This window comes from Coregonus lavaretus (genome assembly GCF_964263955.1).
Source record: "Coregonus lavaretus genome assembly, chromosome: 37".
In the NCBI taxonomy this organism is placed as follows: domain Eukaryota; kingdom Metazoa; phylum Chordata; class Actinopteri; order Salmoniformes; family Salmonidae; genus Coregonus; species Coregonus lavaretus.
The window spans coordinates 24679280-24696366 of record NC_140024.1 but is presented as its reverse complement, the minus strand read 5'-3'; the positions used below and the strand labels follow the sequence as shown (position 1 = coordinate 24696366).

Below are 17087 nucleotides of genomic sequence, written 5' to 3'. Positions count from 1 at the left end.
TTGTTGGTGTTCCTGGGCAGCGTGGTGGCAATGTCACATTATGTGCTGCCATCAGCAATCATGGGGTTGTCCACCATCATGCCAACCTGGGGCCCTACAACACTCACCAGCTCCTCATTTTCCTCAATCACATGCGAGATGCTTTGTTAGGGCAGCAGGATGAGCATCCCATCTATGTTGTTGTTTGGGACAATGTGAGTTTTCACAGAGCCCTCCAGGTTAGAGAGTGGTACAATATGAACCAAGGTTTTATCAATCTTTGCCTTCCACCGTACTCCCCTTTCCTAAACCCCATTGAGGAATTCTTCTCCTCATGGCGGTGGAAGGTATATGAACGCCAACCTTACACCAGGGTAAATCTCCTGCAAGCCATGGGACTTGCCTGTGGTGACATAGGTGTGGAGGCATGCCAAGCCTGGATACGGCATGCCAGGGTTTTTTTCCCCCGTTGCCTGGCCAGACAAAATGTGGCCTGTGATGTGGATGAAGTCCTGTGGCCTGACCCAGTACGGAGACATGATGCTGTGGCTGAGTAATGCACTTATTTGTATATTTGTGTACTTTATTTTTACATGGGCTTACTGTACACAAGTGGCAAACGCATAAGATTTCTGTTTGTTTTTACAAGTGCTACATGTAAATGCATAGATTTCTGTTTTGTCTTTTTGTACAAGTGCTAAATGCACAGGTTTTTTTTGTTTGGCAACACGCATTTAGCCTACAGTGAACAATAAACATTTATTTCTCCAGCTTCATGTCCTGAGCATTGTGTTTTCTATTTTTCTACGTAGTGTTTAGTGACTGTTCAGTAGTGTTTTTTATTTTGATTGACTTGGGGCACGATTTGACAACATAGTTCAGTTTTGAGCACAGATTGAACTGTTTTGAGGTGAAAGTTTGGTTTTGCAAGAAGAGTCTGAGGTTTTGTGAATGTAGCTTGAAAATTGGGTTTTGTGTTCACAGTTAAGAGAAAAGGAGAGCAGCTTTCAAGAAATGTGTCTTAGCAATCGAGAAAAACTGTAATGTATTGTTATTCTCATTAATATTGTTGTTGTAGTTACTGTTAATGGTAATCCCATTTCCACTACTACTATTATTATTGCTGTTGGTCCCCACCATTTTTGTTATATGTATAATTTGACAATGTAAGTAATTTAACTTGCCATGTCAATAAAGTCTATTGAATTGAATTGAATAGAGAGAGAGAGAGAGAGAGAGAGATAGAGAGGTCAGAGGGGGAGAGAGAGAGATCAGAGCGGGAGAGAGAGGTCAGAGAGAGAGAGAGAGAGAGAGAGAGAGAGAGAGAGATAGAGAGGTCAGAGAGGGAGAGGTCAGAGCGGGAGAGAGAGGTCAGAGAGGGAGAGAGAGAGAGAGAGAGAGAGAGAGAGGTGGTGGGAGAGACAAAAGGGCAAAGAGGTACACTCTTAGAAAAAAGGCTTCCAAAAGGGTTCTTCGGCTGTCCCCATAGGAGAACCATTTTTGGTTCCAGGTAGAACTCTTTTTGGTTCCAGGTAGAACTCTTTTGGGTTCCATGTAGAACCCTCTGTGGAAAAGGTTTTACATGGAACCCAAAATGGTTCTACCTGGAACCAAAAAGGGTTCTTAAAAGGGTTCTCCTATGGGGACAGCCGAAGAACCGTTTAAGGTTCTAGATAGCACCTTGTTTTCTATGAGTGTAGAGAGGTAAGGAGACAGAGTGGCAGAGAAAGAGAGAGAGAACGTGAATGAGAGAGAGGTGCAGAGCAGTTTGTAGTCAGGGGGCATTCTGGGGCAGCCAGCCAAGCAGCGCTGCAATTATAGACATGTTTTAATTTTTTCCTAAGAGGAGCACCACTTCTTACATAACTGCTTATCTGACGCTCTCACACGGCCTTATACTATCAGATATACACAGAGAGAGAGCCTTATTCTAATGTATCTCCGGAACATTGTGCTGTAACAGGAAAGGCCTCTTTATCTGTGATGTCTTCTCTTTGACCTAGAACTTTTCCACCTCATTTTAAAGTTATGTCATGCTGGGGTACGAATGGGGGGTTGTGGGAGTTTACTGTATGAGTGGTGGGTTGTGTGAGCGTATGTGTGGTGGGTTGTCTGTGTTAGGGATTTTAAGTGCAGTGTTATCTGAAGCGTGTTTTACTGAGCCCAGCAGTGTAGAGTGCAGTGGAAAGGCTTGGCGTTGACAGATACATAATTTCAGTGTGCAGGATATGGGTAGATGTACTGCTAAATTACATGTGCCAACAGTTGATATGGCCTATTCAGTTATTATGACATTCTGTAACATTTACATTTTAGCAGACGCTCTTATCCAGAGCGACTTACAGGAGCAATTAGGGTTAAGTGCCTTGCTCAAGGGCACATCGACAGATTTTTCACCTAGTCGGCTCGGGGATTAGAACCAGCGACCTTTCGGTTACTGGCACAACGCTCTTACCCACTAAGCTACCTGCCGCCCCCGTCTTCTTCAAGACCTTTAATGTAACACGATTTAATACACATACTGGATATTGTATCATAAATGATACACATGACTTTTATTCATTTAATCATTTATCTCAATCATTAAATCACACATTCACACGTTCCCCATTTGACCTTGTGAGATCTTGTAATGACACAGGATCCACTTGATCTGATGTACTTGATCCAGCTTGCTGGTAGCCATGTTCATTCTCCCCCCTGCAGGGTCGGTTTGTAAAGCGTCATCATGTGGCTCCGGTGAGCTGCTAAAATAGCCACTAGGAAATTCCCGGCGTGGGTAGGATTGCAACAAGATCGACTGCTTACCGCTACACTGCTCACACGCACACACGTACACACACACATACAGTACAATACAATACCCATGTAGGCTACTTCCACAGCTTTACATTGCAATGCCCACAGGCAGGCATGAGAGAAAACCAAGACTGACAAAGTGAGCATGTTTCCATGTGCTAGGGAATCCCTCACAGCAGCTGCTGCAGGACAGTATGTTTCTCTCTCTGTCGCAAGTGGGACTGAAAAGGCTCTCTGTCCATCCATTACATTACACACAAACACGCAGACACATTCACACAAGCACACAACACAGTGAAGCTGTTTGTCTGTGTGTCATCAGACAGGGATTGCCTGTTCAGACACGCTCTCTCTGGTCGACCAGGAGACACAGTGACAGTTAGGTTACACTGTCCTTAACTTAGTTCACCGTTTCAGCTGGTAACTCCCTGGTATTTACTGAGAGATTATGTGCTTTCTGGTATTTACATGCTTTCTGGTACTTCAAATAGTACAACACAATTGATAACTGACAATTGATGATGATTGGTTAGAGATTAATTTCAAAGCAACTAAAGCATGTTTAATTATTATGTAATAACCATTTTCTCCTGATATGATTGATTTTTGTTTTCAGAGGTTGCAACTTTAATTTCATTGTGGTTTGAGGTGAATGTAATGGCATAATTTATACAATGGTGTGAATGTGGGTTACCACATGTTGGGAGAATGCACCTGGCACACAGACAGAGTTATATTATTGTGTTATTTTGTGATGTGTTACATATGGAGTGTGTGTGTTTGTGCCCACCTGGCACAGAGTCAGAGTTGTGTTATTGTATTGTGGTGTTGTGTGGAGTGTGTGAGGGGAGTTATGTTATTGTGGTGTGTGTTGTTGGATGACCTCAGGGTGACTCTGGTGACACATCCAACACACACGCACACATGCAGACACACGTAGCAAGTTCAAATGTGTCAAAGGGGACCGTGTGTGTGTGTGGAAATTGTTGCTGTGCTCTGTCACCGTGTGTGTGTGTGTGTGTGTGTATATACAGTATGTATATGTAGCATATACAGTGCCTTCAGAAAGTATTCAGACCCCTTGACTTTTTCCACATTTTGTTACGTTACAGCCTTATTCTAATTTTACACACAATACCCCATAATGACAAAGCAAAAATAGGTTTTTAGAAATGTTAGGCAAATGTATTAAAAATAAAAATTGGAAATCACATTTACATAAGTATTCAGACCATTTACTCAGTTCTTTGTTGAAGCACCTTTGGCAGCGATTACAGCCTCGAGTCTTCTTGGGTATGACGCTACAAGCTTGGCACATCTGTATTTGGGGAGTTTCTCCCATTCTTCTCTGCATATCCTCTCAAGCTCTGTCAGGTTGGATGGGGAGTGTTGCTGCACAGCTATTTTCAGGTCATTCAGATGTTCGATTGGGTTCAAGTCCGGGCTCTGGTTGGGCCACTCAAGGACATTCAGAGACTTGTCCTGACGCCTGTGTGCTTAGCGTCTTTGTCCTGTTGGAAGCTGAACCTTCGCCCCAGTCTGAGGTCCTGAGCACTCTGGAGCAGGTTTTCATCAAGGATCTCTGTATTTTGCTCCGTTTATCTTTGCCTCGATCCTGACTAGTCTCTGCCTGACTAGTCTGACTAGTCCCTGCCGCTGAAAAACATCCCCACAGCATGACGCTGCCACCACCATGCTTCACCGTAGGGGTGGTGCCAGGTTTCCTCCAGACGTGACGCTTGGCATTCAGGCCAAAGAGTTCAATCTTGATTTTGTCAGACCAGAGAATCTTGTTTCTCATTGTCTGAGAGTCTTTAGGTGCCTTTTGGCAAACTCCAAGCGTGCTGTCATGTGCCTTTTACTGAGAAGAGGCTTCCGTCTGGCCACTCTACCATAAAGGCCTGATTGGTGGAGTGCTGCAGAGATGGTTGTCCTTCTGGAAGGTTCTCCCATCTCCACATAGGAACTCTAGAGCTCTGTCAGAGTGACCATCAGATTCTTCACCTCCCTGACCAAGGCCCTTCTCCACCGATTGCTCAGTTTGGCCGGGCGGCCAGCTGTAGGAAGAGTCTTGGTGGTTCCAAACTTCTTCCATTTAAGAATGATGGAGGCCTCTGTGTTCTTGGGGACCTTCAATGCTGCAGAACATTTTTGGTAACCTTCCCCATATCTGTGCCTCGACACAAAACTGTCTCGGAGCTCTACGGACAATTCCTTCGACCTCATGGCTTCGTTTTTGCTCTGACATGCACTGTCAACTGTGGGCCCTTATATAGACAGGTGTGTGCCTTTCCAAATCATGTCCAAACAATTGAATTTATCACAGGTGGACTCCAATCAAGTTGTAGAAACAGCTTAAGGATGATCAATGGAAACAGGATGCACCTGAGCTCAATTTCGAGTGTCATAGCAAAGGGTGTGAATACTTATGTAAATAAGGTATTTATGTTTTTTTTTATATACATTTGCAAAAATACATTTTAGAATAAGGCTGTAATGTAATTAAATGTGGAAAAAGTCAAGGGGTCTGAATACTTTCCGAATGCACTGTATATGTGTGTATGTACAGTATGCCTGTGAGTGTGTGTCAAATCAAATCAAATCAAATTTTATTGGTCACATGCGCCGAATACAACAGGTGCAGACATTACAGTGAAATGCTTACTTACAGCCCTTAACCAACAGTGCATTTATTTTAAACAAAAAAAGTAAGAATAAAACAACAACAAAAAAAGTGTTGAGAAAAAAAAGAGCAGAAGTAAAATAAAGTGACAGTAGGGAGGCTATATATACAGGGGGGTACCGTTGCAGAGTCAATGTGCGGGGGCACCGGCTAGTTGAGGTAGTTGAGGTAATATGTACATGTGGGTAGAGTTAAAGTGACTATGCATAAATACTTAACAGAGTAGCAGCAGCGTAAAAAGGATGGGGTGGGGGGGCAGTGCAAATAGTCCGGGTAGCCATGATTAGCTGTTCAGGAGTCTTATGGCTTGGGGGTAGAAGCTGTTGAGAAGTCTTTTGGACCTTGACTTGGCACTCCGGTACCGCTTGCCGTGCGGTAGCAGAGAGAACAGTCTATGACTAGGGTGGCTGGAGTCTTTGACAATTTTGAGGGCCTTCCTCTGACACCGCCTGGTATAGAGGTCCTGGATGGCAGGAAGCTTTGCCCCAGTGATGTACTGGGCCGTACGCACTACCCTCTGTAGTGCCTTGCGGTCGGAGGCCAAGCAGTTGCCATACCAGGCAGTGATGCAACCAGTCAGGATGCGCTCGATGGTGCAGCTGTAGAATTTTTTGAGGATCTGAGGACCCATGCCAAATCTTTTTAGTCTCCTGAGGGGGAATAAGCTTTGTCGTGCCCTCTTCACGACTGTCTTGGTGTGTTTGGACCATGATAGTTCGTTGGTGATGTGGACACCAAGGAACTTGAAGCTCTCAACCTGTTCCACTACAGCCCCGTCGATGAGAATGGGGGCGTGCTCAGTCCTCTTTTTTTTCCTGTAGTCCACAATCATCTCCTTTGTCTTGGTCACATTGAGGGAGAGGTTGTTGTCCTGGCACCACACGGCCAGATCTCTGACCTCCTCCCTATAGGCTGTCTCATCGTTGTCGGTGATCAGGCCTACCACTGTTGTGTCGTCGGCAAACTTAATGATGGTGTTGGAGTCGTGCCTGGCCATGCAGTCATGGGTGAACAGAGAGTACAGGAGGGGACTGAGCACGCACCCCTGAGGGGCCCCCGTGTTGAGGATCAGTGTGGCAGATGTGTTGTTACCTACCCTTACCACCTGGGGGCGGCCCGTCAGGAAGTCCAGGATCCAGTTGCAGAGGGAGGTGTTTAGTCCCAGGATCCTTAGCTTAGTGATGAGCTTAGAGGGCACTATGGTGTTGAATGCTGAGCTGTAGTCAATGAATAGCATTCTCACGTAGGTGTTCCTCTTGTCCAGGTCGGAAAGGGCAGTGTGGAGTGCGATAGAGATTGCATCATCTGTGGATCTGTTGGGGCGGTATGCAAATTGGAGTGGGTCTAGGGTTTCTGGGATAATGCTGTTGATGTGAGCCATGACCAGCCTTTCAAAGCACTTCATGGCTACAGACGTCAGTGCTACGGGTCGGTAGTCATTTAGGCAGGTTATCTTAGAGTCCTTGGGCACGGGGACTATGGTGGTCTGCTTGAAACATGTTGGTATTACAGACTCAGTCAGGGACATGTTGAAAATGTCAGTGAAGACACTTGCCAGTTGGTCAGCACATGCTCGGAGTACACGTCCTGGTAATCCGTCTGGCCCTGCGGCCTTGTGAATGTTGACCTGCTTAAAAGTCTTACTCACATCGGCTACGGAGAGCGTGATCACATAGTCATCCGGAACAGCTGGTGCTCTCATGCATGCTTCAGTGTTGCTTGCCTCGAAGCGAGCATAGAAGTGGTTTAGCTCGTCTGGTAGGCTTGTGTCACTGGGCAGCTCGCGTGTGTGTTGCGTACTGTATGTAATAATATAATTTCCTTACTACCTCAAAGTGTATATAGAGACAAAGCATGCTCATAATGTATGGACACATGCACACACACATATTCAATGGGAGAGACAAACAAACAGTTGAACTCTATTCATTTGAAAAGTGGGCCAGAGGCCAATGCTTGTTCTCATAATCCTGCATGCTGACTCACACCCCCATGGCCCAAGACGTTCTGTCTGGTTTAGGGTTCTGGTGTGGGTTGGTGGTGAGGGCCTTTTCCTTCCCCTGTAGCATTACTTATACTTCTGACATCTTATTCCCATTAGAGGGAAAAAATGCTTCACATTGAGTGTATATGAAGGACACATTTAAGACATATATGTGGACATAGTCCTATTTAGCAGAGAGCTAGGAAAGGGATGTGTATCTGGACGTGATCTGCAAAATGCCCCTTATATAAAGTATGTGTACAGTAAGCAGCCTCTAATGCATCATTTGAATAATTTAAGATAGCACATCTACTCCAGTTGTTTGAGCATAAAAAACTATTTTAGACCAGTAGTATACTCCTATCATAGGAGGAGTCCTATGGGGAAATATTTCTGACATTACTAACACTAGTTCTCATCTATTTCAAGTTCAACGTTTTCATTTATCAAATAGCAGACAGCACACCGTCTAAAATATTTGATTTAACAGAAGAAAAGATTCCAACTCCAATTTATAGGCCTATGGTCTTATGCAGTTTCCTTGAAAGGTGTTTTGAAAGGGCCATAGATCTCTGGTCAAAAGTAGCGCACTATATAGGGAATAGTGTGCCATTCGGGATGAAAACAGTCTCTATGGAGCAAACTACAGTTATTTGGACCTCTCCCAGCTGTAGGTCAGTTTGGTCTCTTTCTATAGCCTTGTGGAATACAAACTGAGCTGCCCTGTTTCTTTAGTGAAACAGAGTAATTCAGTGTGGATTCCAGTTTACCGTTTCTCCCTAAACTGACTAGACTGAAGGTGTGGCATTTATACTGCATGTCGTTGTACATGTAGCCTTGAATCCCAGGCTTCTCCCCCACCAGATTCAATTCAGTAAGCAGAGTGACCGAGAGTACACAACATACCAGTGGCCTAATGGTCTGGGGCTAGATCCAAAAACACACAATAGAGTCTTTATTGAACAGTTGCACATGGAGATCTGTTTTACTATTGCATTATCTGTTGAACAAAACAATGTTCTTCCATAGTTTTGGTTGGTTTTAACAGCAAAGAAGCATTTTTAATAAACTCCCACTGTCATCCAAGAGTTGCTGAATTTCCTTTTCAGTAACAAAACAACCTTGACATATAGGCTATCCAGGGACAGCACATAATGTTTTAGTCTAGAATGTACTAAATGTAATGAGCTACTTGTTGCCAATGATTCAGCAATGTCAACAAACAAACGCAGTTGTGACCAGCCAATAGCAACAGAGCATGAGCTGGTGATGTAGCAGTCTTTTCCTGGAGTTCAGTTTGTTCTATATAAGTTCTGGAGTTCAGTTTGTTCTATATAAGTTCTAGAATCCACTATCTATGAAGTCAAAACTCTGTAGAAATAAGCATACTGTACAGCGTGGCTAAATCCTGAGAAAAAATAAATAAAAAAAAGAGTTGATTTTCCAGTGAAGCAGATCTTAAATGGTTGTCAGCAAAGTCACAGGGTAGTCTCGTGATCACACCCTGCTATCACTCGTGCCAACTGTTGCCGGGGGGATAGATAGCGAGCGTTGCCGCAGAGACCTGTTTAGTGGTGAAAGTGCGAAAACCCCAACGAGCATTTAGCTCTGCACTGGCTGGGGATGTGTCTGAGCCAGACGTACACACACTGTCAATGGAAGGGTGGAAGCGGAACTACAAGTCATACTACAGTAAACAAAGTGAAGAGATGTCTATTTGGAGCGATAGTCATGGGATTAAACTCCACTATGTACAGTAGAACTGGAGAGGAAACCTTCATATCCTGCGCCATTTCAACGGTATATGGGTGCACTTCATGTCAACAGGTTGAATAATACAGTGGAAACCAACAGTTATAGAAGACAACAGAGAGTAGAGTCTGTTTAGCAGGAGGATTGTTTATTGGTGTTGTGCTTTGAGCTGCAACCCTCTCAACTGTTCCATTGTCATCTCTGTGACTGACTGCCTGGTGGCCCGTAACAAAGCAATAAATATGGAGGATATAAAACCATGCCAGCATATAATAATAATTTACACTAGAAAATAGTAATATCACGGTGGCAGCAGCAGCCGGTAGAGTGTTGCTAGCTGCAGGTCAGAAAGACGTAGGAACGGTTAAGGCAATGCGCGCCTCTCCTTCTCCTCATGTAGCAGATCCATCCTGCTCTTAGCCGATAGATTGACCTGGAAGAACACAAACCTATTAGTTGCGATTTATACAACACATACACCTAGTATATTTAGATGCACAAGTATTAGTTGTTTGACACAACAAAACTATCTCTCACACGTTTATTTTCACAACGATTAGTTTATTTACACACAAACAACTATTTGTTAGGATTTACAGGTAGTGATGTTTTCATGGTTTTGAGGCTGAAATGAAGGGACAGGAAGGAAACGTACCTTTGTTGCTTACAGACACTTCTGGATGTTGTTCAGGACATCTCCGTAGACAACGTTGTACAGTTGTTCCTTTGACATAGTTCCATCTAGCTGAACTGTAAACACCACACCCAAATAATGACTAACATGAAATCAGATACTACACATGTATAAGTAGGAGAACCAATAAGCCGTGCACACACACACAGAAGAAGCATTACACATTTATCACAAACACCACATGATATACTGTGCACACATAAACCAGACAGACACTTACCAACATCAACGCCTGATGTTTCCATGATGTTCTTGTGTTTGGTGTACATGGGCCAGACGTGACCATCAAACAGACCGGGGGGATCTGGTACCTTGTAGTTTCTTGAGCTGCACACAGGACACACACACACACACACACACACACCTGGGATTAGCTGAAAGGTTCCTTCACAACAGTAAAGCAGCAAAAAGCTGGATGTTCAGGTAGATATGTCTGTGTTTGAATCTCAGAGTTTTTACTTACCACCTCCTCTTTTTGCATTCTTCGTATGGAATGGAAATAAAATAGCGTTGGTTCAGTACGTCGATCAAAGGTCTGCAGGAACACAAACATAATTGGAAATATTATATTTTTAGTTTTATAAGTCTGACAGGTCTTTGACAGAATGAGATGAACGTACGTCTCACTCATGTGAGGAATGCACCGGCCCCTCACCCAGAGTTGTTAGGAGAGAACATACTCCAGACAGGGTTTTCACTTATGTGGGAAAGAATTTCATTTTCAATGTACATGCTTATTACTTATTTAAACAGGAAGAAATATTCAAAGTATTGACCAAGTGTCCTGTTGTTACTACTACCATATTACTGTGGTATCACATTTGACATATATAACAAGATCTAGAACTACTGATGCTCTACTAAGAGACAGACACATAGAAACACATGCTGTCCTCCTCACCCATAGTTCAGGAGCAGGAAGAGAGGGAGGAGAGAGAGATAAGAGTTCTCACCCGTAGGTGTAAAGCAGGAATCCTTCCACGATGAGGATGTGAGTTTCCTCATCCTTGTGGTCAGACTCCGGGAGAATCTCGGTATCCAAGGTGTTGTTGACGCCGTGCGACCGTTCAAACTTCACCGGGTCGTCAAACCAGGCGTAGATGGTACTCATCATGGCGTCCATGTCGAGGGCAGTGATGACTGGAGGGACGGAGGAGGAGGGATGATGGCAGGGAAAAGGCATATAAAGGAGAGAGAGGGTGAGAAACGGAGAGATGTACAGCTAAAATCAGCCTCCTTGGTTAAGAAGCATGATGATTGTATTGAGTAGTAGTGTGTTACACACCCACACACTGTCAATCACACACACACACAAACAAACTCACCCCCCCCCCCCACCACACAACCCTTCCAGAAAGAACCCGTCTTACCATCATACTGCTTAAAGCCATCTTCACCAACTTCAATCTGATCTTGTGGCTGAAACATACATGAATGAGATGTACCCAGGTACATTCTAACATTCTGCCATATGAACACCTCTCAGGGTCTGCCAACCCTCTCTCACGCCTCTCTCCCAACACACACTGAAGGAAACAGGCTAGGCTACTTTCCACACTAGTTCTTCCAAGCAATGATATAGATTCAAAGCTCTGACGAATCTAGCCCATGTGCAATGTGCGTTTAGTCTTTATCACTAGAATAGCGACCAACAACATAGTAATAACAACAGTAATACACTCATAAAAGACTCACCTTGAAAAAGTCATCCTGATGAACCACACAACAGTTGGGAAGGTTCTTGATCAGTTTGTTGGTGAGGGTGGTCTTTCCCCCGTTGGTTACGCTGTAAAGACATACACAATCACATATGGTCAGAAACACCACGAGGGAGGGCGCTGTATTGTACAACGTATCACAAAGGCGCTGGCATTACATATGAATGGTAACTAGCGGGCAGAGGATCAGAGAACTATTTGCACACGTTTGTATTATTTTAGCGACGCTGGCAACATTATTGTAGTGAATTTCGTTACAATGTTACACAAACTTTTAACTAGCCTCTTCGCCACAGACAGAAGGGGTTAGTTATAAATATATTGGTATTCGCTCCCGGAGCGATGAGACTAGGCGGAAACGTCAGAGATATCGAATAGAACATATCAGAACCATATTTTTGATATTTATTAGACAATGGAAATGTACTGCTGAAAAGGGAAGGGCTGTACAGTGGCCACGATGACGGAAAGATAATGGACAAGCCGTCTTTCTATGGAACGCGCCCAGCCCCACGTGCTGCGGCCTAGTAGGCTACATTACAAGTTATTTTAAGACACTCACCCGCCGATGCCGATAATGTACTTCATCTTGTCAGACAGTGAAAGTTCAGGTAACTTGCAAAAAAACGTCAACAAAACCAGGACCGGTCAGCTCACTAGGAACTCAGTGATCAGACGGAAGAAAGCTTCAAAAGAGAAGGTTCAGTTAACGTCAACTACTTGATTCTTCCATGTTTCAGAATATGGTGAAAGGTTGGATGATGTCACTCCGCTGTGCACTTCCACCAAGAGAGAAATGTACTGCTAGGCTCACTTCTACACGTACTGCCTGTTCAACGGTGATTGGCTATATAAACACTTCAAGCCCAGCGGAAACAAAACCCACATCCAATCAGGAAGCGTTTCAGCCTTCAGCCCCCGCTTTCCGCGGCCAACTTTTTTTCTAGTGACTATTAAAATATAATTTATTGCAAAAAATAAAAATAGTTATTTTGTTGTTGTCTGTAAAAGCAAAATAATAAAACACTTGTTCGTTCTTTGTCACCTCCCAATTGCACTATCGTTTGTATCGGTTTGCTATGTATTTGTTATTGGCTTTATCAGATAAATTAATCTGCTGATGAAAATCATAGTTACATACAATCTGTCCTGAGGAGTGACATGTAGGTACGTGTTCATTGTACACAGAGTACACACAATATCTTCAGCCATGCAATGTAACAAGTACATGTCAAATGTCATTTTCTATGTCCTGGACCTTCTTCTCATTTCCTGAGAGACTGTATGTTTTCTGAGGTTGGAAACCAAAATATCTCCTACAGATGGTTTTCTGCCCCCTCAGAACCTCAGCTATGAGGAGTTGGCTGCCAACCGTATGGGGTACTTCCCAAATGGCACCCTATTCCCTACATGGTGCACTACTTTTGATCAGGGCCCAAAGATCTCTGGTCAAAAGTAGTGCACTATATAGGAGATAGGGTGCCATTTGGGACGCTAATGAATAAAATCCGGTTCTGACTTATGTTGTGAGGCGGCTGTCGACATACTTTGTTTAAAAATTTTTTTCCTTGTTAAAGTTTACATTGACCATCAAAAGCAAGCCATTAACAACTAAAATACCAAGATAGAATGTGTAAACATTTTATAGCCACTTTCTCTCTTCCATTTCTATTCTGTGACAAAACAACTTAATCTATGGATGTACCAATTAAAGCCTTTTTAAGTCAGAATTCTGGTTAGAGTACCTTGGTCTTTAGGATTAGCTCCTCACACACTGAGCCTTTCCTTTCCCAACACTTTCATGTTTTATTTGTGAACCTGAATGCATTCCTCTCAACAAACATGAGGGTCGTTCCACCTCAAAAAGCACAACAAAATTGGATTTTGACACCAACCATCTCAGATTGTTTACTGAAATTGCTTCGGGGGTTAGAAACAGATAAGATTAGCATTCCTGCAACATTATTTAGTTGAAATATAATTTGATCTTTGAGAAATTAAGTTAATTGATTGCACCCAATTTGGCCATTTTAATTTATAGGATTCATATAATATTCAATAATTATAGTAATTAACATCTGATTTGGACCAAGCTTTTTTCTAACTTTGAGTAAGACATGAGGAATCCAAAGAAGTGATCAAAAGCCATCCACGGACCCCCCACACCCCACGCTAATCCCACCCCAAAAATGAGTATATACAGAACTGTAGTATCAGTTATCTATGTTTGACAAGTAATATGGAGATGCAGCTTGGAGTATTATTTATTCATCCAATGTAATGTATTCTCAGTGAAATTGTTAAAGGGATAGTTCACCCAAATTACAAAATTATATAAATATTGGTTTTCTTATCGTGTAAGCAGTTTATGGACCAGGTATAACAGCAACCCATGCTTTGGTTTAGTTTACCTGGCCACTGTTTCAACTGCTAACTAAGCGTGGAAATGCTAATATAGGTATCATTCACTTGCATTGGATTTATGCCACAAATGCAAAAAAGTTAGCATTTGAAACAGTAATAATAATAATAATAATATGCCATTTAGCAGACGCTTTTATCCAAAGCGACTTACAGTCATGCGTGCATACATTTTTGTGTATGGGTGGTCCTGGGGATCGAACCCACTACCTTGGCGTTACAAGCGCCGTGCTCTACCAGCTGGGCTACAGAGGCCCACAAAAAACAGTGGCCAAGTAAACAAAATCAAAGCATGGGTTGCTGTTATACCTGGTCCATTGACTGCTTACAGGGTAAGAAAATCAATATGTAATTTGGGTGAACTATCCCTTTAACAATGGGGGTGGGGGAACAGCACCATCTAGTGGTCAGAACCTGGTAATATCAGGATGTAGGATGGGACATAAACCCAACAACTTCAATGACTAATTTCTCTGAACAGGGGAAAAAAACATCACCAAATTGACTTAGAATACATTACATAGGATGAAGAAACAATACTCTGAGCCGCAGCTCCATACTACTTGTCAAACATAGAGAACTGATACTATATACGGCGCCATTTGGGACGTACTGTAGCCTGTCTGTCAGTCCCAGTTTGCAGCGGGACAGATGCCATGGCCATGCTGCTGTACATAGGGCTCCCAAGTGGCGCAGCGGTCTAAGGCCCAGCGTCGTCCAGGTTAGGGGAGGGTTTGGCCGGGGTAGGCTGTCATTGTAAATAACAATTTGTTCTTAACTAACCTAGTTAAATAAAGGTTAAAGAAATAGAGACATGTGGAGCTGATTCAGCTGGCTGCCATTTTGGCAAACTGTGGGGCGCATTAAATTTTTTTTTTTTTAAGGAACTCAGTCCGGCTTTCAACTTACTCTTGAAAGTTGTAATAGTAGAATGCACAAGGTGCAATTTCGAAATTGTAGTGCATCATCAGTTTTCCTCCCTCTTGTCATGTCAGTCATTGCATACCTTGGAGAGCTATTTATAACTTGTCAGAAATGTCCAGATCAACTAGCCCATGTCAGCTAACGTTTTTTAGCTAGGTTTTTTAGCCCATAGATTTTGTTGTAATGTTTGAGTCACTCAAATATCACATGAATAAACATTAGCCATAGCAAAATGTATAGAATTGCAAGAAAATAAGCTTTAAACCTACAACATTTTCTCTCTGCCAACAAGAGGGGTGTGAACAGTGGCGCAGTGGTCTAAGGCAGTGCTAGCTGTGCCACTAGAGATCCTGGTTCGAATCCAGGTTCTATCGTAACCGGCCGCGACCGGGAGACCCATGGGGCGGCGCACAATTGGTCCAGGGTAGGGGAGGGAATGGCCGGCAGGGATGTAGCTCAGTTGGTAGAGCATGGCGTTTGCAACGCCAGGGTTGTGGGTTCGATTCCCACGGGGGGGCAGTATAAAAAAGAATGTATGCACTAACTGTAAGTTGCTCTGGATAAGAGCGTCTGCTAAATGTAATGAACAGTGCTTGTGCCCATATAAATAGATGTGGCGTGTGCAAGGGGGGCACGGGATGTTCCCTAATGCTGGAAGGGGGGCCTGAGTGAAAAGGTTTGGGAACCCCTGATTTACTTTATTACAAAAGTAATACTGAATTGTGGTTGGTTGACAATGCATCCAAATATGCACATTTAAAGGAGATGTATCTACTGCTTGGATCTGTGCCACTGACTTAGTCTGGCATGAATTCCAGTTTGTCTACAAATTAATGATATGTTGGATTCACGTCTACTTTAAATAAAGTTTGATTTGATTTAGTCCTATTCTTTAACTTTGTTTTTTGGTTGAGATGGAGACATGAATCCAACATATCAATTATTAATTTTAAAACAAACTGGAATTAAAGACAGACTAAGTCAGTGGCACAGATGGAACTATCCAAACAGAAGATACATCTCCTTCAAATGTTGATATTTGGTTACGTTGACAAGCAAACACAATTCAATATCACTAAATATCATTCAATTTGAAATAAACCAGAGCTTGAAACCCTAGGCTTATTGAATTGTCTATTTTTAGTTTAATTCTGGGTTGAATTGAAATAATAGCTGTTGATGACTTTGCAAATGCTATTTAGGGCAAATAGCATAATTGATGACATAAGAGTGATAAAGTATGGTCTCATTTAGTTTGCTCTGTTAACCCTTTTGAATGGGTTCGATAGCAACAGTGAATCTATTTAGTTTTTAATTAGAGATCTCTCAACAATCATTCTCACGATAGCACATTGGTAATAGTCAGTGACAAATATCATAGCTTGGGCTTGGTTGAAACCCTGGATGGGAGTAGCTGTAGATAGATAAATTCTCCGGTAATTGTTTTTTTCTCTGCTAGTGGATATAATGTTGAAGATCTGACGTTGTTTTAAAAGTACAAATTCAACATATTTTACAAAAGGTTTATCCATGATGACACAATCCTGTGGATTAAATTTCACCATCAAAACAATGGTTGATAACTTTTTTCAAATCCAATGTATTTTCCACATAGATTCCAAGTCACAATAGGTTGACAAATTACGTTGAAACAACCTTGATTCAACCAGTTTGTGCCCAGTGGGTTCCCTCTGGCTATACACTCATTGCAGGTTTTGAAAATCACTGTTTGTCTTACTTTTAATCCTACCCTGTGATGTCACAGAGAAGCATTTTTAGGAGCTTTCTTCTTATCTTTTTAATCACAGATCATGGAAATGTGTCGTTTTCACATATGTAGACACTGGAATGGTGCTGGAGATAATGAATATGAAGTTATAGTGGTAGAATTGTCCCAAATGGCTATGGGGCCTGGTCATAAGTAGTACACTTTAAAGATAATATGGTGCCATTTGCTACAGCACATTCAAATTACCTAATCACTCCAGGAGCTACACAACTCACTGCAAATCCAAACATATTAGACAAAGGAGGTAGATCTATTCCCTATGCAAAAATGTAATCCTTATGGAAAGAATCCTCAAACTTATCGGATGTTTCAGGGTTTCTTCCCTGTACTATCTCATCTGGTGT

The 17087-nt window shown here is 42.6% G+C and overlaps 1 protein-coding gene across 1 annotated transcript; it reads right to left on the bottom strand.

Moving 5' to 3' along the window:
* Positions 1–9324: 9324 nt before the first annotated feature.
* On the bottom strand, positions 9325–12543 carry LOC311111122 (nicotinamide riboside kinase 2-like). Its single transcript, XM_084153808.1, has 8 exons — positions 12172–12543; positions 11587–11677; positions 11262–11310; positions 10845–11031; positions 10355–10426; positions 10112–10218; positions 9853–9947; positions 9325–9630 (listed from the first exon to the last, which is right to left on the bottom strand). Exons 1-7 carry the CDS (start codon positions 12195–12197, stop codon positions 9862–9864), a joined length of 618 nt encoding a protein of 205 aa, XP_084009934.1. The 5' UTR covers positions 12198–12543; the 3' UTR covers positions 9325–9630; positions 9853–9861.
* Positions 12544–17087: the final 4544 nt, after the last annotated feature.

Excerpts from the sequence above, each read along its gene's own strand:
- LOC311111122 (XM_084153808.1), bottom strand. The coding sequence starts at position 12,197 with ATGAAGTACATTATCGGCATCGGCGG. Across the intron at positions 10,427-10,844 it reads TTCCTGCTTTACACCTACGG|ACCTTTGATCGACGTACTGA; the intron begins GTGAGAACTCTT and ends GTGTTCCTGCAG. Across the intron at positions 9,948-10,111 it reads AACATCAGGCGTTGATGTTG|TTCAGCTAGATGGAACTATG; the intron begins GTAAGTGTCTGT and ends TGGTGTTTACAG.